A 15,927-nucleotide genomic window follows, 5' to 3' on the forward strand; every position below is an offset into this window, starting at 1 on the left:
CCTCAAAATATAACTAGACCGCTTCATATTTCACATGCCTTTCACCTCTGGAATACAACATTCTGCAGCTACAAGTCGTTAAAAGCGTTAGTTTTGAGCCCTATGGCTCACCATAGTACCTCAGCGTTACGAGAATAGCATCTCAGGGGTCGAGTATTTTCCTCAATGTTAGTAAAAGATGGACATTTTGTTCCCTCAAATTGAAACACTTGATGTGTTTTGACTACTTTTAAATGTACATTGTAGGCTATAGCTAATTATATCTATGCAATGTTTACATCTATCTCTCTAATCATATCTACTGCGATTCCTCCACAGAAGAAAAGGGTCACAACAATATCAATATTTAGGATAGGACCCGAGGGAATGGAGGTTTAAATCGCCTCAGTTGTGTGTGTGTGTGTGTGTGTGTGTGTGTGTGTGTGTTTTCACACAGAGTTGTTGCTCAACACACCGTCGTTTCCTTTTCCCAGGAACAGCGTCGCCCTCTTCCAGTATGAACCTCCTCTCAGTGAAACACTCCCATTTCTGCATTTCTCCATGGAGGTACATGATCCTCCTCTTAAACATTTACTACATGTCCACACTCAGCTCTTCCGCTTTTAGTTTTGGATTTACTTTTGGTTTTTTCTTATTTAAGGAAGAACCAGAGCTACAGCTTGCGACATCTTAAAGTAGAGGAACAACTTCCCGGTATGTGGATTGTAAATGAATAAATTATTTATTTATTTATTTAATTAATTTTATTTTTTAAAAAAAAAAAAAAAAAAAGGAAGGAAAAGAAAGAAGAAACGACCTTGGTTTCAAACTGAGGTCGGAGCTGGAGGCTTTGGAGGTTTAATTGCGCAACATGATTAGTGTATTTTATTAGCGTTAAAGACTTAATATCTATCTCTCTCTTTTTATTATTATTATTATTATTATTATTATTATTATTATTATATTTTTTAAAATAAAGTAATCTACAGTAAGTCTATATATCTGGCTCAATCATATGGGTCTGTTTTATTCCTAGAAACATTTGGCATTTTTTTATTATTTATTTATTTGTTTGTTTGTTTCCTTGGAAGGGTCCATGTTAACGAGGATAAGGTTTGAGTGGTCCTTAATGTCCAATTATGTACCTTTAAAATCAGGTAAACTATAATCCAGGTAAACTATAATCCACGTTATCATGTAGTAGATACTAAGAGGGCGCACGGTGGCCTCACACCTCCAGGGTCGGGGGTTCGATTCCCACCGTGGCCCTGTGTGTGCAGAGTTTGCATGTTCTCCCCGTGCTGTTGGGGTTTCGTCCGGGTGCTCCGGTTTGCATGGTATGGTAGGCTGATTGGCATGTCCAAAGTGTCCGTAGTGTGTGTGATGCGATGGATTGGCACCCTGTCCAGGGTGTACCTTGTGCCTGATGCTCCCTGAGATAGGCTCCAGGTTTCCCCGTGACCCTGAAGGAAGGATAAGCGGTATGGATGGAGATACTAAAGATACAAAAGATGTATGAGTGTGGCACTCATGTGCCAAAGTACAGTTTAGTTCCCTTTTTTTTTTTAGTGTAGTGTATGAGGTGCTTTATATGTGTAATAGACAGCCATTCAGGGTTGAGCCTGTGAGTAAATAAATAATGTAATATGGGAGTTTCCTCAGAACGATCCAGGGATGTGGTGGTGGATTGATTGTAAGGCCCTTCTGTGGCCACAGGTTTATTGATTTAATTTTTTCTAGGTCATAGTGTCATTAATCCATTTTGCATTCTCAGCAGCATGTTTAAGACGTTTATTATCCCTGGACTGTTGGCTGAACCCCCCCAGAAGAACTCTGTTTAGAAAGTGATGTCTTGCGAAGATAATGTAGCAATGTAGTTGTTTTGGTTGTTTTTTCACCTGCTGACTTTTTCAAATTCGATGTAACATTTTGTTTTCTCAAACGTTAAAAGTTTCCCAGTTGCATCAAAAGAATAGCCGGCGTTGTCATATTTTCCTTGTTTTCTTTGTACCTTTAACACTAATTGCACGCCATTATATCGTTTTAAAACGTACACCATGTTCGCATTTGCAGGTGAAAGATATGTATTAAAGTTAGCAAAGATCTATCCTTGAGAGTACCATGCTAGTGACAAAGACACAACTGTTTGAGAATTAGTTAGCTAGCTTGGTCTCGTAGTTTGAATGTAACCTAGACTTCTTGTTTAGTGTTGCTCGGATATATGACGCTAGCTATTTGCAAACTTTAGTTGCAAATACTTGGCTAGCAACAGGGTTGATAACTAGCTACCTCGACTATAATGAAAAATGCTTTCTTCTGTAGCCAAAGTCCTTCTTAAACAATATCTTTACTAAAACCTAGCTAAATCTACCAAATGTCATTGTATGTTTCACGTGCTGCTAATGAAAGTTATGTTCACTTCCCAGTGTAGCTATAAACCATCAAGCGATGCACAGTTGCCACTTTAGCCGCTTTAGATTTCTGTGTATCGCATGATGCACAGTATTGATTATCAACTGATAGCTTTCTACAAGCTTTTCTGTACTATGTTATCTGAAATGTTGTGTGACGGTGCTGTGTTTAATCTCCAGTTGCGATCAAACTTATTCAACCCCCATTGCAAATCAGGTTTATTGTCAAAATTTACAGACTTTCAGCTGTTTTCAATGAAGAAATCAAACAAAATCATCTTTAGTACTTAGTAGAGCACCGTTTTGCTGTTATGACCTGCTGCAAACGAGATGCATAACCAGACACCAGCTTTTGGCAGCGTTCCTGAGGAATCTTAACCCATTCCTCGTTGAATAATTTTTAATCACGATTGTAAGTGTCCTAGGGTCATGTGGAAGATCCACACCGAATCATTTAATATATCGCACATTCACTGCATATAATTTGTAAGTAGATTTGACATATACTATCCAACGGATATTACGATGGATATTGTTTCTGAAACAAACAGCTGTTTTGCATGAGTTGTTTGTGTGTAACAGTGAAAGTTGAGGCTGGCCAAAATCCAAAGTAAGCAGGAAGTTCAAACTTTCCAGTCAACAGGGCATTGTGGACATGACCATATATTCCAACCCACTAAAACCGCTTGTTTTGTTTCTCCAGCACACCATTACTCATGAACTATTCAGACCTGTGCAGTCGTTGTTTGTGTGGATCTGCCATGGCCCGTGTATGTAGGTGGTTTCTGTGTGCTGTGCTCTCAGTGCTGATCGTGGAAGGTGAGTCTGCACCACAGCTGAAGAAAAGAACGCATCTAGAAATCCAAAAGCAAACATCGTTCTAAGCTGCAAACCACCCAATAACCATTCTCAAGGCCTACTTCTCTGTCTGATCTATTTGTTACATTCAAAAGGTACTGGCCCCACAGAATGAGCCCCTTTTGTGTAAAAGAAAGAAAGAAAGAAAAAAAAATTCCAGTAAACTGCTGTAATCACATAACACGTTGTTGTTTTTGTTTGTTTTTTTTTTACATCTAATACAGTTAGTGATTTATTTTAGTTGTTAATTACGATCTGCTTAATAACCTAGTTAATGTTATTTATTCCGCAGCAGTTAAATTCAGGATTCTGATTGGTCAGAAGGTGTTGATTAATTTTCGATAGTGGAAACGGTGACAGTACTGCAGCTGCTAAACTCTTCTTAATGTATATTAATGTGATCGTTCTAATACCTTATCATTTCACAGCTCATTCACAGGGACTGGTTTGGTGAACGGTTCACATAAACAGATTAAAATACGTGTAATTGTTGATACTGGTGAAGTTTTCTTTAGGGAGACATTTATTTCCTATTTACGAAAGGAGTCTCCAGTGTCAGCTTCTATGTAACAGTCAGTTACAAAGTAAAGGCATAGGACCCTACCTGTGGAATTTATAACTGTAGTTTTAACCCTAACCCTAAGTGAAGGAGCAGTTTACTTCAGAGAGACCGGTACTACAAACCAGAATAACCAGTAGAGCAGGAGCTGGCAGTAAGTTTACTTACTTACTTACTTGCGTACTTACCTACTTACTGTGGGCCAGGCAGCTCGATGTGCTCTTTGACATGCTGCAAGAAGGGGTACCATGTTTTAATATACTTTTCAGCAGAACTTTATTATTATTTAATAGGGGTGTAATGATGCATCACAGTTCGAAACTGTGATGATGGATAGCTCTTCAGTTGCTTTCAAATGAAACCAGACGCACACGCCACTGCAATCTAGAGCCTGCGTAAGTCAAGGATTTTTAGTAGATTTAGTGATTTTTTTCCAATTTTAGAAAGTAAAGAACATCTTGGAATTCATGTGAATATTAATTCAACTCAGTTTGATCTATATAGTGCGTCTAACAATAGCTTTCGTTATTTTCCCTGACACTGGGCATCATTTATCAATCATTTAATACAGTTAAATGTTTTCGTGACCAAACCAAACTCAAAATTCTGACCAGATTTACAAAAATTTCAGTCATTTTTTTTTTCCCCTCAACATACCATATGTTGGTAAATACCAATGACCTGTAAATTACAAAGCACGAAAAACAACAAAATCGCATCTAAGCAACGAAAAAGCCCATCGTAAGTGTTGTGTCTGCGAAATGCTCCAGTTTTACGGCGAAGCCTTTGCAGCACTTTGGGTTCTCTAGACATTTCACGAACACTTCCTCCTTTTCTCGGGTGCCATTACTTTTGTCGAATTGAACGGCTAGTCTTATTTGTCTTAATGTACGGATTGGTTTTGAATTGCTTTCTTTCAGGCCATTAATATGAAATGACTGAGTTTTACAAAATGTTCATTAACCTGGTATGTGTTGAAATAAATAAGCCGTTTAAACTCAACAGTATAATCCGTGTCTAAAATCAGTAGCCTGGCCTTGAGGTCGGTGAAAAACAGTTCTGTAGGCATAATGGGGCAGGAAGTTTCTCAACGGTTTACGGAAATCCGACATTCCAGTTCTGAACAGAAACAAAAACCTATCCTCTCCAAATAGGGCTCATTTGTACGTTTCAGGAGGTTCATGCACACGTAGTGTTGAATTCATGCTGACTTGTTATTGTTCTTTGACCCAGTATGATATCTGCAGGTTTCATGTGCCAACATGTTATTCTTTGTAAAAATCCTGTTAACAGCGCAGCCGCTAACTGCTCCCGAGGAGCTGGAAGTTAACCCAGAAGGTGGCTGGAATTATAAAGGTGTTTGGAAGATGAATATTACGTGGAAGAATGGCGTCAGCAACGGCATCACACGAGACAAAGTCACCTACGACGTTAGGATTTTCTATACTGAGCAAATGAAACTGGTTCATAGTGTAAGTGAATGTTTATGTAATAAAGCTATTTTATTCTCATTTCAGTTAAGAGCCAAATAGATGATTTTCCCACAAACCATGTCATGCTGTCATCGTCCAGTAGAAGAGAGTTATGAAAGCTAGATCTGAATCCAGTCATACGGGAATACGATTCGCTGATTCCTTGAACTTGTCGGCTCTGTTTAAGCACGTTAAAATCTGATGGAACGGTTTGCTCTTTCTCTCTTCTGCCTCTGTTAGGAGACTATAGAATTGAACGCGAATCAAATGGGCCATTATAAGTGGACCTGGACTTCACCATTACCTCTGGAGTGTACGTCACATTCTGTCCAGCTGCGCTACAGAGACCATGACCGCACCAGTGCCTGGACACCTCTGAAGACGTTACCTGGTGTGTATTCATTTTGAATTCTTTGAGCTGAGAAAGAGCTGTATGAAAGCCTGAGTGGAATGTGATGTGTTGCTCATGAATGAGTCGGCTCTTTGCGTCAACTCTTTTAGGAGAATGTCTTATATAAGCCATTTTTTAAAAAATGTAAGCAATGCCATTACCCTTGCATGTTCTTTTAATCAAAATGCTTCCATGGAAACCACTTTTCTATGTCTAAGCTGTTCATTAGTAAAATGTTTTGTGTTTGAGGCAGTATGGGAGGGAGCATCTGCATGCTGCTTCTTGAAGAATACCGTATTTTCTTCTGTACCCTACAGGAAAAGACATACCTGACATGAAGAACGTAATGGTGTATCCTGTGAACCATATTGCACTGGTTAGTGAGGGCATCAGGTTCTGCTGTATCCTAGAACCGGAACACGATGGACAGTTCAGATCCTCTAATTTCACAATTCGGATCAGCAACCGGACTTACATCACGAACCCTATCCGACATGCTGTACCGTCTTCAGCACACGGCTATGATATAACATGCGAGAATGAAGGCTCCACTTACTTCATTGGCTGTAAGTATAAACCAGACTTTCCCAGACACTATATATATATATATATATATATATATATATATATATATATATATATATATATATATACAGTATCTAACAAAAGTGAGTACACCCCTCACATTTTTGTAAATATTTGATTATATCTTTTCATGTGACAACACTGAAGAATGTAAAGTAGTGAGTGTACAGCTTGTGTAACAGAGTAAATTTGCTGTCCCTTCAAAATAACTCAACACACAGCCATTAATGTCTAAACCGCTGGCAACAAAAGTGAGTACACCCCTAAGTGAAAATGTCCACATTGGGCCCAGAGTGTAAATATTTTGTGTGACAAAAATGTGAGGGGTGTACTCACTTTTGTGAGATACTATCTTTCTCTCTCTCGCTCTCTCTCTCTCTCTCATATATATATATATATATATATATATATATATATATATATATATATATACACATCGGTTATTTAATAAGCATCGGTCTTGAAAGTCCTGACATGAGCGGTTATTGCAGATGCTCCTGATGACCACAACCTTACATGTGAGACTCGGGATCTCAGTTCTGTGGAGTGTAGCTGGATTAAAGGGCAACAAAATCCAAATGATCCAGGAATGATCGGCCCCACAAAGTACTCCATCAACGGGAGGTAGGACGATTTTGCACCCTGATTATCAAATACATTTCTAAGATTTTGCTGAAGTTTATTAGACATCTAGATATTTGGGTGAAAGTTTTTAATTCAGTTTAATTGATAACATTTTTAAAAAAAAAAAAAAAAAAAAAAGGTATTTACTCACATTTGACAGTGTGCGTTGTCGCAAAGCAGCTTTATAGAAATCTGGATATAGATTTAGATCCCTAATGAGCAATCCAGAGGTGGCAGTGGAAAAGGATGAACTCCCTGTGATGATATGAGGAGGAAACCTTGAGAGGAACCAGGATCATACGGGATCGTGTGATTATGAGTCATCACTCATACAGAGCTGTATACTATGCTATATTTGTGTATTTTGCAGCTCATTATCACACGTTTCCTTTGAAGCAATTAAAATGTAAGATTTCCAATAAATTGATCCAGGAATATTCTATTCAGCTGCTGCTGACTAAGAATTGGGCACCTGAAGTGTAGCTAAAACTCATTCACACCAAGAACCGCTATAATCATACAGTTCTGCCTTGTGTCCTTTTGTGTAATATTGACTTTGTTTGTACTATGTGTGCTTAGTCTGCTTTTATTTTCTCCATCATAGTGCTTTATTATGTGTCTCATTCAGGGAATGTTCACCTCAGCTTTGTGTTCTGAACCAGACCATAGACACAGGGGTGATGAACTGGACCCTAACTGCCAAAAATGACCTTGGCACAAAAATAATCTTTGACGCAGCTGATCCAAAACTCAGGGGTAAAGTACAGTACAGCACAAGTTCTGTGATTCTTGAAATCTTAGTTTAAAAGCTGAGATATTTCACAGCTTCATTCTGTATTAGTAACTAACATGTTCCAACTTTTCTGTAGTGCACCTGAAAGCACCGTCACTTTTCTCCCCCACTCTGTTGAATGCAAGAAATGCAAGTCTCGACTGGAAATGGGACGGACTGTCAAATTATAATTCCTTTCCGATGATATGCCAAGTGGAGCGCAACGGACGGATAATTAACGTAAGTTACATGATCTATTATAAAGACCAAAAAAAAAAAAAAATTTGCTTTGAAAGAAAGTTCCGACATATGAAAAAATGTCTTGGAAGACATTGGAGGAACACTGTGTTAATTAGATTTTTGACTGAATCCAATTTTTTCACCTTGGATTTTGGAGACGTTCCGTGATATTAAACGTAACTAAAAAGGAATAAAAAGTACGACCGGTTGTTCTTAGAAGAAGAAAAAAAAAGTAGTTGTTAGAAAATTACCGTTGTGTAAGACGAACGAGCTGTTATGGGAAGATAGTCAACTTCGGGTTAGCACGTTCGCCTCACACCTCCAGGGTCGGGGGTTCGATTCCCACCGTGACCCTGTGTGTGCGGAGTTTGCATGTTCTCCCCGTGCTGCGGGGGTTTCATCCGGGTACTCCGGTTTCCTCCCCCAGTCAAAAGACATGCATGGTAGGCTGATTGGCGTGTCTAAAGTGTCCGTAGTGTATGAATGGGTGTGTGAGTGTGTATGTGATTGTGCCCTGCGATGGATTGGCACCCTGTCCAGGGTGTACCCCGCCTTGTGCCTGATGCTCCCTGGGATAGGCTCCAGGTTCACCGTGACCCTGAGAAGGATAAGTGGTATAGAAGATGGATGGGTGGATGGATGGGTGGGTGGTAGAAGTAACTGCACTTCATCACACTATCCCGTCATTGTTCATTTTCCCACACGCCTCCAAGTGTCTTATGCTTACATATTGTTCATATACATAATCATTAAAAATATCTTTTCTTCGTAGGAAACATTTAAAGGAACAGGACTGACCTCATTGTTCCTGGCAGATCTGAAGCCCTTTACTGAGTACAAAGCTCGCGTCCAGTGTGGCTCTCGCGAGCATTTTTATAAATGGGGGGACTGGAGTAACCTCATCACCTTCGTCACCAAAGAAGAATGTAAGCACTAAAAATATTCACATTTTGACACACACACATATATATATATATATATATATATATATATATATATATATATATATATATATATATATATAAATAAAATAAAATAAAATCCTCCCTATAATAATAACACCCCTTAAACAGTTCATGGTTTTATTATCATGAGAGGAAATGACTCTATAGGCTATATATCAGACTGTATTATACTGTCTGACTTTCACGCACATGTCTGTTCTATTTCAGAAACAGTTTTGGGTCATTTCAGCATTAGAGATGGGACCTTTTCATTTTTGATGAATTGCCATGTCAAGAAATGTTTTATTCAATATAAGGGGGGAAAAAACCTTATTCTCTTAATAATCCTATTAATAGATTGTTGTTGTTGGTTTTTTCAGTTCCAGAAGCTGTAGATGTGTGGATGCAGGTTTTTGGTGAACAGACTTATGTTGTCTGGAACGTAAGTGCACTTGATATTATTTGTCCTCATAACAAAGCCAAATACATTGAGATTAAGGTTGTAAGATTAGGATTGTATAATTTTGTTTAATCTTTTCATAGAGACTAAGTGCAGCTCAGAGTCATGGGAACATCACACGCTATGTGCTCTTTATGGGAAAATCTACAGACAGGAATGAAGAGCGTGTCACCAAATCACCAACAGAGTTCTGCCATAAGCTGCTAGCAGGCAGCGCCAAAACACACAACGTCATTTCCATATCTGCTGAGAACTCCGCCGGTGTCTCTCGTCCCTCCAGCATAACCATCCCCAACCTGTCTCCAGGTAAACAGAGGCGTTGTGCTTTGAATGTGCTGAATAATATTACAACAAGGATGCGATTTTATTACCCTCATTCATTTCACAGGTGGTGGTGTTAACACCAGTCGTATTAAAGGAAATAATGGATCTTTTGATATGTTCTGGGAACCGAGCCCTAATTCCAGCTGTGGCTACGTGTTGGACTGGTATCCAACTTACAAAGCAAAACAGTGTTCTTTAAAATGGAAAAAAATCGCGTCCAGTTCCTCCAAAGAAAATATTTACTCAGGTCAGTAACTGGAAAAAATCTGTACTGTATTTGTATACCCAAACTACTACCTTGTAGCTGGTGCTGTAATGTAAGCCAGGTTTACAATGTGCGTTTATTTATTTATTTATTTATTTATTTTTGGTCTGCTACAGGAAAAACAGGCAGAAAATCGTACAGTCTTTGATCACGGGTTGAGATAATCGAATTCTTTGGCCGTGGCTTGAGATAATAATGTGATACGCTCACTGGTGGTTCATTTAGTACCATTGTGACCAAATACAGCCGATGACAAAGTTGTGACGACCGTGTGAGAAATGTTTTATTGAAATCTCACAGTGTATATATATATAAAAGCGACCAATAGGAGGATATACAGGTGCATGTAAAAAAAAAATTTGAATATTGTGGAAAAGTTCAGTTATTTCCGTAATTTAATTCAAAAAGTCGAACTTTCATACATTCTGGATTCATTACACATAAAGTTAAATATTTCAAGCCTTTTTTTTGTTTTAATCTCGATGATTACGGCTTACCGCTCATGGAAATCAAGAATCCAGTATCTCAAAATATTAGGCTAAAGAATTTATAATACAGAAATTTAGAGATGGTTTTGTAACCTTTTCCAGCCTTATGAGCATCAACAACTCTTTTTCTGAGGTCCTCAGAAATCGCCTTTGTTCGTGCCATGATACACTTCCACAAGCATGTGTTGTGTAGATCAGACTTTGATAGATCCGTGCTTTTAAAATAAAACAGGACGCTCGCTCACACCTCATCGTCATCCCATTGATTGAAAACACTTGAGTTTAATTTCACCTTAAAATGAACTGCTCAAGCTAGAGGTTCACATATTTTTACCACACACAGATATGTAATATCGGATCATTTTCCTCAATAAATAATTGACCAAGTATAATATTTTTGTCTCATTTGTTTAATTGGGTTAATCTTTATCTACGTTTAGGACTTGCGTGAAAATCTGATGATGGGTGATGTTTCAGGTCATATTTATGCAGAAATGTAGAAAATTCTAAAGGGTTCACAAAGTTTCAAGCACTACTGTACATTGTTGTGATTTGTACAGCATGTAACTCATGTACTGATTTTAATTGAATTAAGCATCTGTGCTTACATGAATTGGACACATTACCTGATTAATCTGCATGATTGTAAGCACTACACAATATTAATGTAGTAAAATCATGGCAATGCTGAAGTTATATTTTCTGTACGTTTATTATGTTTTTCATCCCTGTTTAGACCGTGTTATGGACACAGATTTTAAAGAGGGAGTGAAATACACTCTCTCGGTTTATGCCTGCAATTTAGGAGCACCATACTTGCTGCAGAGGAGAGAAGGCTATATGGTAGAGCAGCGTAAGTACTCAGTATTTCTTTTCACTTTAACTATTCTGCAGAGAAGGAGGTGTGGCCTCTATGTCAGCATCATAGGAGGTGTGGCCTCTGCATCTGTCAGAATCAGTGAAGGAGGTGTGGCCTCTCTGTGAGTGTCAGAGAAGGAGGTGTGGCCTGTATGTCAGCATCATAGAAGGAGGTGTGGCCTTTGCATCTGTCAGAATCAGTGAAGGTGTGGCCTCCCTGTCATAGTCAGAGAAGGAGGTGTGGCCTCTATGTCATCATCATAGAAGGAGGTGTGGCCTTTGCATCTGGCAGACGCAGTGAAGGAGGTGTGGCCTCTCTGTGAGTGTCAGAGAAGGGTCAGAGAAGGAGGTGTGACCTCTATGTCAGCATCATAGAAGGAGGTGTGGCCTTTGCATCTGTCAGAATCAGTGAATTAGGTGTGGCCTCTCTGTCAGTAGTGTCAGAGAAGGAGGTGTGGCCTCTATGTCAGCATCATAGAAGAAGGTGTGGCCTTTGCATCTGTCAGAAGCAGTGAAGGAGGAGTGGCCTCTGTGTCAGTCATGCTGAAGGAGACATTGCTTCTGTAACTGCCTGTTCCAAAGAAGGAGGTATGGTCTCTGACCATCAAGTCTCTCAGCCCCAGTGAAAGAGGCGGGGCAACCCATTCCTCCAAGCTATAATTATAATTATCTTCAAAACCTCACCTCATCCAATTCAATTCTTTCTTTATTAAAGTCCTTCATCCACCTTGGATAGGGCTTACACATCATATGGAGAGATATTGACCCTTGTTTTTTCTTGTTTATCACTTAATGGCAAATTATACTGTATATTATGAGTAAATACAGTACAGTGATGTCTTGTTTTAGCAACATGTTGCTTCTATGCTGTCTGTATTTGTACTCTTTTTCATTTACTTTTCCATGTCATCTGTCTTTTTTTTTTCCCCCCAGCCCCATCAGGAACAGTTCAGAATTTAAGTGCAGTGCAGGAGGGCTTAAATATTTACCTCTCCTGGATAAATGTGCATGAAGAGGAGCACAGGGGCTTTATAGAAGGTTATAATGTGTACTACAGTTACGGTGGTGGAGATGCACAGAAAGTTGTTATATCTGGTAAGTGACATTAACTCTCACATCTCACATTAGCTCTCAAATTTGCATTGAACATTTACCTTTTTTTTTTGCAAAAGTAACATGTAAACATTTTTTTCTATTAATTCGAGACCCCAGTATTCAAAGGTACAAGTTCAGTCTTCAGGTGGAAACCTACAAATTCACAGTGAAGGCATTCACATCTGCAGGAGAAGGCCCTGGATCTACCATCACTGTGTCAATGGATCCTCAGGGTAGGTGTTTACAATAGTTTAGGCTCATATTTTACCTTTACAGTGATAAAAATGCTAATTATATCTGCCCTGCAGCACTCTACCAGCAGTGTTAGACCTGATGGTTTCATGGGTTCCAATCCCATTAATTACCAGACCAAGAGGGATCTACTAAATTTATTGTATTAGGAAATGATTTATTCAAGTAGATATAAATCAGAAAACATGTTGGGGTTTATGTATCACTGTATTCGCTCTCTGCCTGAGACCAGCTTCATCAGCTTTAAGCTGAAGGCTGACTTACTGTTTAGAGGAATTATGCCCATGTTTAGCCAAGACTAGAGATTTAGTACACTTAGAACCATGTTTATATATCGTGAACAGTATTGCCCATACTTTTGGCCACGTTTCGCCAAACGAGATGGAAATCTTTTTACTGACTTTCTAAACGTGCCTAGGCTTCCGGTAAAAACATCCCGGTAGGTTGGACAGATAAGCCAAGACAAGGAACAAATGTGGTATAAAGATAGTCGGTCTTTATGGTCATATTTATTTTTATTTATTCATTTGTTTATTTATCTTATTACACATTACATTAAATGCAAAATCAATGAAATCAATAACAGTAACAATATCAGGTACTTTTAGATCATCAGTGTTGGTGTGTTGCAGTAGAATTGGAAGGGAATCTTTTTTACTTTTGGGTATAAGCAGATTATAAATGCTAGAACGTTACTGCTGATTGAGTAACATGCAAAACATATTTCAGTTTTAGGAAAAAAAACAAACCCTTCTTTTTCTTTCTGCAGTTGACCTGGTGATTATTAATGTTGTCGCTGCACTGGCCATAATAATGTTTGTCTTTTGCGTCATTGCATTCCTTACCTACAGAAATTGGAAACGGTATGACACGTTTACACTTTACAGTACGTTTTATGAGAAAACTTCACAGACAGTACAGTGTACAGAGCCATAAAGTGTTTTTTTTTTTTTCCCCCCCTTCACGCTTCTTGAATGAATCCTTCAGGGTGAAAACAGTGCTGTGGCCTGAAGTTCCCAAGCCGATGCTTTCAGAAGAATTTCTTAAAAATGTGAGTCCTACTAGTGCTAGTCTTAGTGCTCTCAGCACAAAGAATGTGTCTTTCTCAATGCCAAGAATGTGATGGGCTGATTCTCACAATTCCTCTTATCCCAAATAGTGCCAGCCAAGACATTTTTGGGGTCTGTGGGAAGTTTATAGCTGACAGTGTTGCACTGTGAATATTCATGTTAACGCAGACAACACTGCTGAGTTTTTATATACATATATATATATATATATATATATATATATATATATATATATATATATATAAATGAGATATTTTCACTTTTTGAGATATCATATTTTACCATATGAAGTAGGCATGCAGTGTGCACAGTGCTAAACTGGTAGCCTTATTAGCCTCATAGCTTTTTTTTTTTTTTTGGGGGGGGGGGGGGTGAAATTATATTTTTGGCTGAACCGTCATTTTAAAGTTACCAGAGGACGTTATTGCTAACTGGATAACTTGGCTAATGAGAGCCTCCTTGCGATTCAATTCTTCTATATTAGCTGCTGGTTAGACTTTAGTGCATTGCCTAGGTAATACTAACAAAAACCCCAAAAAACTGAAACCCATGGTAATTTGTCTCTTCCACCGTTATAATTTTGTCACAGTGACTTATGGGTCTCTGTTTGTTTTCATTGGCATGCCACCTAATGCATCTTCGACATTTGAGAAGGATCAAGAACAGTTTCTGGTACTTCATCCGATTTCTGTACTTGCACTCTTGAATTAAATTTGACAGGTTGGAACATGATGTTAAGCGAGTACATGAGAACACAAGAACAAAAACACCCACTGTTCACTCTTTGGTGCTGAATTATGAACATTTATTTGACTCGTAACCCATTTGGGTCTTTTATTTGCAGAATGTTTGTCAATGGCAAGTGATGGATCAGCTGTTGTGTGAAGAAAATGAAGTGTTGAAAGGAAAGAATCCGGACCGCTATCCTCCACTAATTGTACTAGAGCTACAGAAAGAACATCATGAACCCCAGGCGCGCAACAGTCCTCACACCAAAGACTCACCCCTGTCTGAAAATTATCAAACACCTAATAGCAATCCACAATCTCTCCCGCTCATTACTGTTGACCTTTCTTACAAGGAGCTTCCATGTCCTGGGATTCTAAACCCAACATACAACCTGCCTGTGGTGCCTGCATCTGATAAAGTTGGAGCATCAGGTTACAGGCCTCAGATACAGAGTGACAGTATCCAGCACCAACCCTCTGATGCTCACTGGTGGTCCCACTCACCATCCAACATGTCTGAAATGCATTATATAGACAAACTTGTTATTTAAATCTATCTCAGCCAGTTGATTTCAGATCTACCTTCTAAAACTTCACTAAAAAGTCGTTTAGTGCACTTCAGCAACATTTTCAGACTTTTCCAAAGAATTTTATCCAAAGGAAGTTGTTTTTTATGCCAGTAAACTACTTTATGATTTTCTATGTGTGTGTGTGTTTTTTTAGCATTTAAAAAAGCCATCCTCTGCACTTTTAATGTCAACACTGTATTCATGTACCTTCTTTTATTCGGATTGTATATCTCGCAGCAGTTATCTTGACAGATGTTTATATGAATTGTGTTCAGAGTAAACACCTTTTAATGTTTGATGACGTCTGAATACTGTCTGTTTACTGACCTGGGGCTCTTTATGTACTATGATTTATTTATTTGGCTTTTCAGTTAATTAAATGTATACCACATTGTTGTTGAATTCAATGATTGGTCAGAAGGTGTTTATTAACCTTCTGTAACATAAAATAGTAAACGTGTTATTTAACAAAGAACGTATAATCACGGTGGCTTAGTGGTTAGCACGTTCGCCTCACGCTTCCAGAGTTGGGGGTTCGATTCCCGCCACGGCCCTGTGTGTGCGGAGGTTGCATGTTCTCCCCGTGCTGCAGGGGTTTCCTCTGGGTACCCCGGTTTCCTCCCCCAGTCCAAAGACATGCATGGTAGGCTGATTGGCGTGTCCAAAGTGTCCGTAGTGTATGAATGGGTGTGTGAATGTGTGTGTGATTGTGCCCTGCGATGGACTGGCACCCTGTCCAGGGTGTACCCCACCTTGTGCCCGATGCTTCCTGGGCTAGGCTCCAGGTTCCCCGTGACCCTGAAGAAGGAGTAAGCGGTAGAAGATGGATGGATGTATGGATGGATGTCAAGCTGTGTTTTTTTTGTTTGTTTTTTTTAAAAAACCCATTATATTTATCTTAACTTCAAGAGAAAGAATAAGAGGTTATTAAACCACCGTTTATAGCTGTTATAACGCAACTGATAACAGGAACTAACTTGTTT

The 15,927-nt window shown here is 38.8% G+C and overlaps 1 protein-coding gene across 2 annotated transcripts; it reads left to right on the top strand.

Moving 5' to 3' along the window:
* The first annotated feature begins 575 nt into the window (after window positions 1–575).
* On the top strand, window positions 576–15,336 carry lifrb (LIF receptor subunit alpha b). Of its 2 annotated transcripts, XM_053648156.1 has the most exons (18): window positions 576–693; window positions 3,094–3,209; window positions 5,101–5,279; window positions 5,520–5,670; window positions 5,988–6,236; window positions 6,747–6,879; window positions 7,508–7,635; window positions 7,749–7,891; window positions 8,664–8,817; window positions 9,216–9,277; window positions 9,379–9,601; window positions 9,684–9,866; window positions 11,109–11,225; window positions 12,164–12,325; window positions 12,436–12,558; window positions 13,347–13,440; window positions 13,565–13,628; window positions 14,492–15,336. In XM_053648156.1, exons 2-18 carry the CDS (start codon window positions 3,107–3,109, stop codon window positions 14,924–14,926), a joined length of 2,703 nt encoding a protein of 900 aa, XP_053504131.1. In that variant the 5' UTR covers window positions 576–693; window positions 3,094–3,106; the 3' UTR covers window positions 14,927–15,336. The 2 variants fall into 2 exon arrangements, with proteins under 2 accessions (XP_053504131.1, XP_053504133.1); XM_053648158.1 differs by lacking the exons at window positions 13,347–13,440; window positions 13,565–13,628 and having other exon boundaries at window positions 14,492–14,683.
* The last annotated feature ends 591 nt before the right edge of the window (window positions 15,337–15,927 follow it).

This window comes from Ictalurus furcatus, chromosome 18 (genome assembly GCF_023375685.1).
Source record: "Ictalurus furcatus strain D&B chromosome 18, Billie_1.0, whole genome shotgun sequence".
Lineage (NCBI taxonomy): Eukaryota > Metazoa > Chordata > Actinopteri > Siluriformes > Ictaluridae > Ictalurus > Ictalurus furcatus.